General features: G+C 46.8%; 1 protein-coding gene across 5 annotated transcripts; it reads left to right on the top strand.

Moving 5' to 3' along the window:
* Positions 1 to 832: 832 nt before the first annotated feature.
* Positions 833 to 11,013, top strand: LOC135283326 (globoside alpha-1,3-N-acetylgalactosaminyltransferase 1-like). Of its 5 annotated transcripts, XM_064394014.1 has the most exons (8): positions 833 to 1,102; positions 3,174 to 3,453; positions 4,013 to 4,128; positions 4,866 to 4,928; positions 5,994 to 6,044; positions 6,143 to 6,178; positions 8,157 to 8,291; positions 9,446 to 11,013. In XM_064394014.1, the coding sequence occupies exons 3-8, from the start codon at positions 4,064 to 4,066 to the stop codon at positions 10,128 to 10,130; spliced, it is 1,035 nt and encodes a 344-aa protein (XP_064250084.1). In that variant the 5' UTR covers positions 833 to 1,102; positions 3,174 to 3,453; positions 4,013 to 4,063; the 3' UTR covers positions 10,131 to 11,013. The 5 variants fall into 5 exon arrangements, with proteins under 5 accessions (XP_064250084.1, XP_064250086.1, XP_064250085.1 ...); XM_064394016.1 differs by lacking the exons at positions 833 to 1,102; positions 3,174 to 3,453 and adding an exon at positions 3,585 to 3,660; XM_064394015.1 differs by lacking the exons at positions 833 to 1,102; positions 3,174 to 3,453 and adding an exon at positions 3,677 to 3,721.
* Positions 11,014 to 11,855: the final 842 nt, after the last annotated feature.

Below are 11,855 nucleotides of genomic sequence, written 5' to 3'. Positions count from 1 at the left end.
GACCAAACATGGGATTCATCTCAACACAAAGATAGTAAAACCTTTGCTTATATGCACTTGGATGATACCTTTGGAAAGGACAGTGAATCTTGGATTCATTTATCCTCCCCACCACAAGAAAACTGGAAATAATTTTCAATTTTAGGCAGTGCTGTTCATTTATAAGTTATGTTTTATCAGCATTAGGTCAATGTACACATAAACACATGTACATTTGCATGGATTTATTGTGGAGCTAACTGATCTTTTTGGATCATCCATAGGACACACTGATCCTGATGGCAGAAGGATTGGCTCCAAGTCTGCCTTTGGCAATAATAAAAAATTAGGTTAAAAAAAATCTGGCAACCACAGGTGCCTTCAAGGATTTCTTCTCTGCATAGTTCACCAGTGCAAAATTGTATTGGGTCATTACCAATTTTTTCCTTTATTGTTGTTGGTACAGAAATACAAATGTGAATTTGAGCAGCTGTTTGCCCAGCTCAGCAGGGAAAGTACAGCTTGGCTGCTGGCAATTCAGCCTGGGGAAGATTGGTGGGAACAATCCAGAAAATAAAGCAACTCTGCCCCTGAGATCAGTCAAACCTTGCTGATGCCCTCCTGATCTTGGTTGGTGTGAACTGATAATTTATACTGAGCACAGGGGTGTTATAAATTGGTTGAATTCTGGATTCTCTTGATCTGGCTTTTTGGAAGAAGCTCTTTTCTGCCTTATGACTAGAGCTGAGAATGTGCTGGGAGGGAAACGCAGGCTGTGCTGTGCAGTGCTTCCCAGCTGGATCCCTGCCAGAGCCCAGGTGACTCCCTGGTGCAGCTGTAATCTGACTCTGCAGTGGATTTGTGCTGAATTTGTGTTCAAGCCTCAGGTGTGACCGAGCACATTTGTGTTCCTGCAGCCTGTTCCACGCTGGAGTCCAGCAAGGAAAGCTCTCCTCGGGCACAGTTGGAGCTCTCCCCATGGATATCTTCTCTTTCTTCACTTTCTGAACAGCCCTGCACTCACAGCTTGCCACTTCAGTTGTAGAAATCAGAAATCCACGTTTGGAAATCTGAAATAGTTGCTCTGCAAAGAATATTTTCCATGGAACGGTCTACAAGTGAGGTATTTATCAGCTGTCCAGAATGCTTTCCAAGCAGGGCTTGAAGATAAAGTAATGCTTTGTTCTGGGAGGTCAAGCAAGTTCATTTGGGAGTAACAGAGCTGCTTTCAGCCATATCCCTTTAAAAAACTCTCTGAACAAATTCAAGGAACCTGAGTAACTATTAAAAATGCTTTAGCTGGGATTTCTGTTTGGTTGGAGATTCTTTCATCAGCTACAACCACATCTATTTAATTTCTGTTTGTATTCATGGCAAACTGTAAATCAGTTGAGGTAAACCTCAGTGAGAAGGCTTTAGATGCAAAGGATGTTTCAGTCTCAGCTGGCTCTGGTGCTCTGGCAGGTTTGTACCACAGAAACTGAAAATAAGAGGGGAATGCATCAGCTGTGCTCCTAATGATGTAATATTTCAAAATATGTGTATTTCTCTTCCTGAGGGATTAGATGTTTACTCTGTAAAAAGACACGTGGACGTGCTCTATGTCCATTACAACAGCTGAAACTGCACTAAAATAACCAAACACCCAGATCTTTTTTAATTCTTTGTTTATTCTTTGTTAATTTTACTGCCCAGTTTGAGGACAACTATCAGCCCCCTTTCTTCTCTCTGTTCTTGAGCCTCTGTCCTTCCCCATCACCCAAATTCTGTGCTCTCAGCCTCTGGATGCCATGGAGATAGAGCATGGGTCAGGTGCAGAAAATGAGAATCCCCAGGAGATTCTGCAAAGGGATTGTTTGTGTATTCCTTTATGCTTTGGGAGGAAATGTTGAGAGGATATTTATGCAATTGGAAAGTGGCATCAAGCTGGGAGGGGCTGCAAACCCCAAGGAAAACAGGATTCAGGAAAACAAATAGCCTGGAAATTGAGTTTGTTTCCATGAGGTCAAGTACAAGGTTTTGTGTGCCTCCCACCTGGCTGGGAGAGGTTCCACAGAAAACACATGGATGGCATTTGGGCCCAGGCTGTGTCATCCCAGTGCTGAGGTCCTGCAAGGCAGGCAGATGTCCTGTGGAATGCATGGACTGTGACAGCTTTTCAGTTTTGGGGGGCAATCCAGCTTTACTTCACTGCTCAGCAGGGGAATTTGGGGTGCTTTGACACCAATTTAATGAGAATAGGCTGATTAGAGTCCAGTCAGAACTGACAGAAATAATCCCAGATCTTGTAGTTAGACAATTACAAAGAAAGACTGAAAGAGGTCACAGAAGAGAAGAGGGAAAGAAACATCAGAGTATGGAAAGGGAGACTGCCCAGAGCTGGGCTGCAGCAGGTGAGATCCTGGTTGGAAATTTGGAAGCCTGCTGATGAGAAGGGCTTTCCTACCTGCTCTGTGTGCAGCCCTCTCTCAAAGAATGCCTGAAAAACATCTGTTTGAACTCCCCTGTGCACATTTATCTGCTTTGCGTGTGCTGGAAGCATCAAGCACAAGGTAAGAAACGTGGCACTGACAAATCCTGGTGTCAGCACAGCAGCTCTCATGACACAACTAGCACAGGAATGAGATAAATCTGGTCAAAACACAGAACAACTGCCTGGGGGGGAAGGCTGTTTGTACTTCTTTCTGTGTTTTGTGGATCTGCAGCATTTTCAGGCAAGAATCCAGAACTGCTCAGCATGAATCCATGAAGGTTTTAAGTGGTGGAAGGCCTTAAGATGTATATTTATATAGATGCACACACATACATACACATCTGTGTATATATATAGTTAGTCATTATTTTTAAGTAGGATTTTGTGATGCTTCCTGATGAAAGCTAATTAGATTCTCTCAAAGGAAAGTGAAGGAGAAGGATTTCTGTGTGACACAGCAAAGCAAATGAAAGGACTTTTTGCCACTTGTCTTTTTCCAGCCAAAGAAATTAAAGCAGGAAAATCACTCCTGCTTGTTCAGATCCATTGGCACTGTCCTGTGCCTTACCAAGGGCCAGTAATGACCTCTGGGATTATTACTCCAGCATCCTCCAGGAAGCATCATGTACCAGCTCCTCCCCTTAGTATAAATGCTACCATCTTTATAAATGGTTGATAAACAGCCTTTTTCTCTTTTTATTTTCTTTTTCCTTCTCTGCAGGTTCCAATCACATTCTAGAAAGTAGAAAGCTCTGGCTGGAAGTACATCTGGTTTGGTCCTGAGGAAGCAGGAGTGAGATGAAAACCCACGAGCCTGACCCACAGCTCCCTGCTGCTGTCCTCACTGAAGTAAATAATGAAAGGAATAACAATTAATGTGCTTGTACTGGAGGCCCCACACAAATGCATTTTGTGTTCAACACGGGGACCAGCCAAAGTTCACACTGTGGGCACCTTTGCTTCCCTGTAAACAGAAAAAGAGATTGATTTGAGCTTTTAAGGTAAGACTGCTGGGGTTGGGAAAGTTGATTTTCATGGCTGTCGTAGAGGAAATAATTTCCTTGGCTTAATCTTTACCCAAGGTGCATTAGGATTGTGAAATGTTCCTTTGTTGGTCTCACACCTCAGTTTACCTTTCCTTCGGGCACCTTTGCAGGGAGTGCCCCCGGTGGTTCCTGGACTGTGAAAGGTGGAGTTAATCAGCTCAGGTGATAAACTTTGTTAGCTCTCTGATAGGACAGGAGTGAGTGTTTGATTCAATTGCAAAGGGTGCGTGCTTGAGGTGAAAGAATGGAATCTACAGAAAGTGGAATGAAATCAGAACGGCTCCCCATGCACTAGAGCTGGGGTTGAAGCTCCCTGAAATGAAAAACTTGCTCAGACATTTTACAGATCTGCCTCAGTGCCCTGGCTCCTACAGTCTGATGCCTTCTGTGTTTATCACTTCAGAAAGACTGAAAGAGAAGCTACCAAGAAGCTCCATCCTCCTCTGAGAAATGATCAGTTTCTCTCAGAGTGAGGCACTTACAGCCCTTTTCCCTTTATGTTTGCTCTCTGCAGAGTGAAAGCTGCTGGAATTCAGAAGTTGCCCTTCCCTCTCCTCCAGAAGATATGATTTCCAGGAAGGTTCTGCTGGGATCTCTTGTCTGCCTGGGCGGTGTTGCTGCAGTTATCTGGTAAGCATTTGCTGGCCAGCTCGGTCATACCTAAAACACCCTGTGTAGATCCTGTGCTAAACCTCCTAGAACACAAAAATAAAGGTTGTGCATTTTGTGGGAAGCCCCTCTTCCAGCTGTGAGAAAGAACAGCAATTTGTGTCATAGGTAAAGGAGCACTGGTAGAGGGAGAAGGCCCTGAAGGAAAGAGGAAAAAAGAGCAATTGGGTCCAAATCAGGCTGCTAACTCCATAGTGACTCACAAACAAATGCTTGAGTAGAGAATATTCCAGTTGCATTTCAGGCCAGGCCTTAGCAGAGGTGATTATTTGTCTCTTCACACAGTCCAAACTCACAGTGTCACCAGACAGCTTTCAAACACAGAATTCTGTAACTGAATATTCTGACAACTGAGTATGGCTTATGGAGCAGACTCAAACATCCTTGGAAGGGAATCTGAGTAAGGCATTTCTGTTAAGTATTGAAATATTAATTATTAAATTATTAGGAATTATTGCAGTTTTATGATGCTGCAGTTTGCTGTACTTTCACCTTGTGGGTAGCTGCATTTTGCTTCAGCAGCAGGACACTGTGTTAAAATGTGAACACAGCAGATCCTACACTAATTAATAAAGTAGATATGGAGTTAGCCAGAGTTACCTCTCAAAATCTTTGCCAGGTCCTTAGGTGGTGTTGGAAAATCCTAGGAAGGTTTCCTTCAACATTTCCTATCTTAAAACATCTCTTTGCTCTCACAGGGCTGTAGCTGGGAGTGGAAAAGTTCACTACCTGCCCTACTACCTTCCCTGCCCTGAAATCTTGTGAGTATTTTGTTCTGTGCCTGATGAGTAACACAGCTCATTGCTACAGTGCTGCTCTTCACTGCCAACACAAACACTGACCAACAAGGGGCTTGTTCTTTATTTACGAAGCTGTAATTAGTCACTCAAAACAAAAAGCTACCAATGCTACACAGGTGAGGGAGGCTTTGTTTGGTGTGGGTGCCAGAGGCCAGGACTAAAGGGTTCCTTATCAGGGTGTAATCCCACAGCTGTGCTCTCAGGATCCCCTGACCAGACAGAGACACCTGAAGCACAGAGGTGAGATGAACAGGCTCAGGAGGAGTCTGGCACAGTCAGGAGTAACCCCCAGCTCTCATCAGGCTCCTGTTCTCCCTCTGAGCTCTGCTCTGCCCCCTCTCCCGGGATGTGTTTGTGCTGTGGCAGCACCTGAGCTCTGCACCCGAGCAGGTGAAGGGAGGCTGCTCCTGGGAAATACCTCCTGAGCTTGTGCCTGACCTAGCCTGGGTGCCAAGAGCTCTCCCAGAGCTGCACAGGAGAGAATTTGCACTGTGCAGGGGCCAGGGCCGTGGCCCCAGTGACCTCCTCACTGCCACCTTGCCCCAGGGCTGGGACAGGACAAGCTGGGGCTTTTCCCATGACCTACTGTTCTTCTAAAAACAAAGCCAAGCCACGCAAATAGAAAAAAAAAATGATGTTTCATGGAGGTATTTGTGATTATTCCAGCCCAGAAATGTGATCATTTCAGGCAGTTCAGCCCTCCAGGTGACCAGGAGCAGTTTTGCAGGGTGTGGAGCACATACATGATCATTGCTGACAGTCCCACAGGGATTTTGACCCCTAAACCCCAGTGTGATTTCCTCAGAGACTGGGACTGCTGCCAGCACCTCTCTGCCCCTGTTGTGTGTGTGTTCTGTCCCTTTGGGAGCCCTGGAGGGGTGTGCAGGGGATGCCTAACCCTGGGCCAGGCAGGGCAGCGTCCACAGCAGCTGGGGCTGGGTTTGCACAGCAGGTCCTGAAGCCAGGCTTGGCTGATATTTTAAGAAAAGCATAATAATCCCTTTCATTTCCCACCCCACCATGCAGCTCCATGAAACTCCAATACACAGAAGAGAAGCTAATCCAGCTTTTCCCCCAGTAAGTACTGGCTTTTTATCTCCTGACCTTTAAACTGCTGCTCCTCTCTTCCAGGCATATTCATGCACTATTCAATGGGTATTTCTTCCTTTTTACAGATTATTTTATCAGCAGCCAAGAGTGCTGGCGCCAAAGTAAGTTTCTTTGTTTGAACTTTGTTTCTGCTGAGTTTGGTTTGGGCACTTTGCAGCACTCACAGAGTCCTGGGGCACACTGAGCAGGACCTTGTTCCACAAGAATCCAGCCACAGGGGTGTGCCAGCAGCTGCCTGTGCTGCCCTGAGGTTGGGTTTGGTTACTGTACACTCATTAACACACTTCCTGTTAATTCCCAATTATTACATTAGCACACACACTCTCTGACGTAGCCAGGAGCTCTTTTTGAGGTGGCAGATCTGTAATATCTGTAAGTAAGAAATTCCTTCTCTTATCTGTATGTAAGATGTTACAGATCTGTGATATCTGAAAGTGGGAAATACCTTCTGGAGCTGTGGAGCCAGCTGTGGGAGAGCTCTGAACCCATTTCAGGGCAAAATGAAGCAGGTGCTCTGTGTGGCCTCCAGCAAACACAGCCAAAGCAGGGAGTTTAAGGGAAGATTTGGGGCAGCAGCTCTGAGAAGTGTCATGGGCAAACTGTCTGAGAGAGTTGTTGTTAAATTTCCTCAAGCTCAGGTTGTTACAGCCTCCTTTGGCCTGACTTTTATCTGGAGCAGTTCACCTTCAACAGCCACAATCTTTTGCATGCTAATAAACACACCCTGTTGGAACACACACTATATATATATATATATATATATATATATATATGTATATATTATTTTCCCCACATTTTCAGGATATGCTCAGCCTGAATATTTCTTCCATATTGGAATAAATTTCTGTGCTAAATCATCTGGTATATTCTGGGACAAACGAGGGGTGAAGCCTGAAGCTTTTTTTGTGTCCTCTGCAGGGAGTTCACTGGCACTGAGAGGGTGACCATGACTCATTGGGAAACCCAGGGCAGCCCTGTAAAATCAAATTTACCATGCTTAGAGAAATGAACATGCCTGTTTCCTTCCCTCTCCAATAAAGAGGATAATCAACTCAGAAACCCAGATCAGTCAGTACATTTTCCCCAACCCAAATTCTTCCTCCTGTGTAATTTAATCTTTCAATCACAGGCATTGCTGCAGGAAGGAGTGCAAGTGTTATTCTTGCATCCTCTCAGACTGAAAGCATTAGATCTGGCTTGGAGGCTCTGACTGGACCAGGCTGCTCCCCACAGCCCCCCCAGTTTGTTCTGGTGCTGTTTTGCCTTGGCACTGTGTCAGGTGGCAGCCCCCAGGTGTGGCCACGTGCTGTGTGTGACAAATTTCATTAGCAGAGGGCTCCTGGTCTGGAGTGAATGTGAGCAGGCTCCACCATAAATGACATCTCCTTTTAGAATCAAAAAGGCAAGAATGAAACGCTGGAAACAAAGCAGCAAATTGAAACAGCATTGCAGAGCTGTAACAGGGCAGAATCAGACTCTGCTGCATTTATATTCAGTATTTCCACTTCCCTCACAGGAGATTAAGGATTTTTTTCTAACTTTGTTACACATTTGAATGCTGGCTGACATACAGCATTTTAAATTATATCTGAATGTGTTGGAGCTATATATAAATACTGGGAAAATAAGCTGTCATGCTGCAAGCTGTGCTTTAATAACACAGCAATGGGCTATATTTTATAATAATTTTCATATTATTATTACTTGTGTTTTAATCTGCCTGTAACACTCTGCATCAGGCTGATAGCAAATAGGCACAGCTTCCCATTCTGAGAGTTCAGTGGTCATTAAACTCTCCCCAGCAGAAAAGTCCTTAAATGAGATTTTAGCAGATCCTCAGGTTTTTGCTGATGTGTTAAGTGCTTAATTTCAGCCCAGGAATTGAAATATCCATGCTCTGTAACCTCAAATAAGAGTGCGGGGAGAAAATATCTGAGCTAATACCCTCCATGGCGAATTAATGCTGATTCACACACTCCTCTAGCTGCCTTTTTCGTGCTTCTTTCCCATTTACTGGCCTCAAAACCAGCAGGAACAGTTACATTTCATGAACATTTCTGGTTTTTTTCCCCCCTTCAGGCGCCAGGATGTGCTGACAGTCACACCATGGCTGGCCCCCATCGTCTGGGAAGGGACCTTTGAGCCTGAGATCCTGGACAGTGCCTACAGACCCCTGAACCTCACCATAGGGGTGACAGCCTTTGCTGTTGGAAAGTAAGGAAAGCACTCAGTGGGCACAGTTCTTGGGGTGATGCTTTTCCTCTGTGGAAAGATGATGTTGGCTTTCCTTTTCGTGAAATTTGCCCCAGTTTATAGGAGGTTTTGTGCCCATGTAATCACACAAGGCCATGGGATGACGACACGTGAGGTTCCTGAGGTGTGGGCAGTGTTTTTGAACAATTAGCAGGTGCCTTGGGAATTAGAGCTGGTCAAAATGGGGATAATCCACTTATTCCTCATCCTCCACCACACCTGGTCGTGCTAATCAGGGAACTCTCCTCACTCCTTGTCTTGCATTCTCTAATGCTCTTCATAATCCACCACACATCCCCTTGGAATCCCAGAATGATTTGGGTTGGAGGGGACCTTAAAATCCATCTCCTTCCACCCCCTGCTGTGGGCAGGGACAGCTTCCTCTAGACCAGGTTGTATCAGCCTGTCCTGGGACACTTCAGGGATCCAGGGGCAGCCACAGCTTCTCTGGGCACCCTGTGCCAGGGCTTCCCCACCCTCACAGGGAACAATTCCTTCCTCAAATCTGATCTAACCCTGCCCTCCTTCAGCTGGAGGCCATTCCCCTGATGCCTTGTGAAGGCTGACCTAGAACAGAGACTAGATGGAGCTAAAGAACAAAGTAGAGATTTATTAAGAGGCCTCAATAGATCCACCTTGGGCAGCACAACCCAAAAATGGACACCAAAAATGGACAACTGGTCACGAGGTCTCACACTTTGATCAGCTCCATTTGCATATTGGAGTTAATTGTCCAATTCCAGCTTTAGGTTATGGAGTCCCATCCTTGTTTTTCTCTCTTCAGTCCATGTTTGTGCTCTTGGGGCTGAGATTTGGATCATTTGTCCTTGGTCCCCAGCTGGAGCAGGAATTGTTTTGTCTCCCTGCTCTGTGCAGAGAGCTCACCATCCCCTGATGTGAACCCAGACCCTCAAACCAAAGCAGCACAGAATGTAAAAAATAGAAAATCTAAACCTGAGGCATCGCCCCTCTCCTCTATCACTCCAAGCCCTTCAGAAGGGGCACAGCTCGGCCCTGCTGGTCCCTGCTGTTCCTCTCTGTCACTCCAAGCCCTTCAGAAGGGGCGCAGCTCGGCCCTGCTGGTCCCTGCTGTGCCCACAGCTGTGTCTGCTCAGGTACACGAGGTTCGTGCGGCGCTTCCTGGAGTCGGCGGAGCAGCACTTCATGCGGGGCTACCGGGTGAACTACTACATCTTCACTGACAGCCCCCAGAGCATGCCCCACGCCCAGCTGCAGCCGGGGCGCAGGCTGGTCGCCGTCCCCGTGCAGAAACAGCCCAGCTGGCAGGAGATCTCCATGCGCAGGATGGAGGCCATCAACCAGCACGTGGCCAGGGAGAGCCACGGCCAGGTGCAGTACCTCTTCTGCCTGGACATCGACATGGTGTTCCACAACCCCTGGGGCCCCGAGACCCTGGGGGACATGGTGGCAGCCATCCACCCTGGCTACTTCCATGTGCCACGGGAGCAGTTCCCTTATGAGAGGAGGAGCTCCTCGGCGGCCTTCATCCCTGAGGGAGAAGGGGATTTCTACTACGGAGGGGCCGTGTTTGGAGGCTTGGTCAAGAAGGTCTATGAGTTCACCAAGATCTGCCACATGACCATCCTGGCAGACAAAGCCAACGGGATCATGGCAGCCTGGCAGGAGGAGAGTCACCTCAACAGGCATTTCCTGTCCCACAAACCCTCCAAGGTGCTTTCTCCAGAGTACATATGGGATGACAGGAAGCCAAAGCCGCCCGAAATCCGCCTCATACGTTTTTCCACTGTGAATAAGAACTACAAGGAGGTCAGAAACTGACCATCTCTGCAGAGAGATCCTCCACGCAGCCAAACCCTCCAAAATTAGCTCCTGCACAATGTGCCTCACCTTGAATTTCTGTTCCTGGTAGGAGCAAACTGGGAAGGGAACGTGTGGATAGTTCCTCTGGAGAGCAGAGTGTAAACACATTTCAGAAGCAGCAAAGTGCAGGTGAGACTGAAAAGCTTTCTGGATTCCCACTCTTTGTAAATACATCCTGCTTGAGGCTGCAGCACACAAAAAAGCATCCACAAGGCCAGTTATCCAATGCATGGCTGCAGTTGCCTTTGCCTGAGCGTTTTCCAGAGGCCTGGTGGAAATCTAACCAGATCAAAATGGTATTTGACGTTCCTGTGGAGGAGAAGACCTTGGGTTTTGGTAAACCTTTTCACTTAAAAAAAAAAAATAACATTGCAGGGCAATAAATTTTCCTGAATTGTGATTTAAACTAATGCCTTTTGTCAGAATCAGGAGGAAACTTGCACTCAGAGCTCGTTGTCCGTGCCTGGTGTGCAGCAGGATTTCTTGGACATTCTCAGCAGAGAGCTGGTGCCAGGCATTGCCAGTAAGAGCCCTGGTCTGACAGGACAAACAGCGTGAACTCATCTAGCAGTTATCTCCCAAATTCCAGTCCGTGCTTTGGAGACCCAAGTTTAGACAGAACTGGCACAGCTCAGAGCAGGCTGAACTTCTTCAGGTTTATTTCAATCACAGATGTGCTCTGAACCTTTTCCCTGGGTCACATGTCTCTGTGGATCATGTAATCTTTTCCAACACAGAAAATCTGGTTTGGAGATGTTCATGTTCCTCTCCATTGCTTCAACCCTTTCCAATTTTTCTGAGCTCTGTGAAATAAATTGGCGAGGAGCCTCTGGAGCTGACAGCACGAGCTGATGCCTTTCCAGCAAACAGGATGATTTCATTCCATCATGAAATGCTCTGGAGGAGCTGGGAGTTCAGCGTGGAGCTGGAAGTGGGCTGGGGTTAACATTTCCTCTCCTTGGGTGTGCTGAGGAGCTGAACCAGGCGTTTAGAGCCTGGCAGGTCCCTCGGGGGAGTCCCAGCAGCTGAGGGCACACCGGGGTGCCTGTGCCACCTCCCTTGTCACAGCAGGGCTGCCATCAACATCATCTCCCCGTGCTGCAGAAGGGCTGAGCATGTTCTCTCAGGGGGAGCAGGGAGAGGCCACGGGAGCTGCAGGAACCAGGGAGAGGAGGAGCAGGGTGAAAGGGTGAGCTGTTTCTAAGGGAACAGTTTAGGGGGGGAAAAAAAGCTAAAAAATAAAATGTAGTTTAAAAAAAGCTAATTTGGCAGAGAGAGGGAAAATAGGGAAGAGGTGCCTGACTGTTCCTGCTTCTCTTCACATGAGAAAATTGCTGTATGGCAGTGAATCAAGTATGCAAAGCTTTAGGGCCCCACCACTGATTGCAGATGACTTAACGAGCCGTTTCAGTCCTGTGAGCAGGCTGGAAATGGCACTTGCCACTGTCATCGCAGGCATTTCATCTTCCAGAAGACTAATTAGAAAAGCTTTCACGGACCCATAATACAGATAAGGTACCTGAAATACCTCCAGCCCCAAAGCCCCAGTGGCAGCTGGGTTGGCTGATTTGTGCTTAATCCAGCAAAGGGTCTTTATTATATTTTCTCCAAACTGTTCTTAGTGATGTGGTGCAGGAGGAAGATGCCCCTTTACATAAACTAAACCAGAACTGAAACCCCTGC

Source organism: Passer domesticus, chromosome 18 (assembly GCF_036417665.1).
Source record: "Passer domesticus isolate bPasDom1 chromosome 18, bPasDom1.hap1, whole genome shotgun sequence".
In the NCBI taxonomy this organism is placed as follows: Eukaryota; Metazoa; Chordata; class Aves; order Passeriformes; family Passeridae; genus Passer; species Passer domesticus.
The sequence above is the reverse complement of the archived record's forward strand: the minus strand, read 5'-3'. Positions and strand labels throughout refer to the sequence as shown.

Bases quoted from the DNA above. Each gene is read 5' to 3' on its own strand.
- LOC135283326 (XM_064394014.1), top strand. From the start codon at position 4,064: ATGATTTCCAGGAAGGTTCTGCTGGGATCTCTTGTCTGCCTGGGCGGT. The intron at 4,129-4,865 runs GTAAGCATTTGC...TTGCTCTCACAG, and splicing joins GGTGTTGCTGCAGTTATCTG to GGCTGTAGCTGGGAGTGGAA. The intron at 6,045-6,142 runs GTAAGTACTGGC...TCCTTTTTACAG, and splicing joins CTAATCCAGCTTTTCCCCCA to ATTATTTTATCAGCAGCCAA.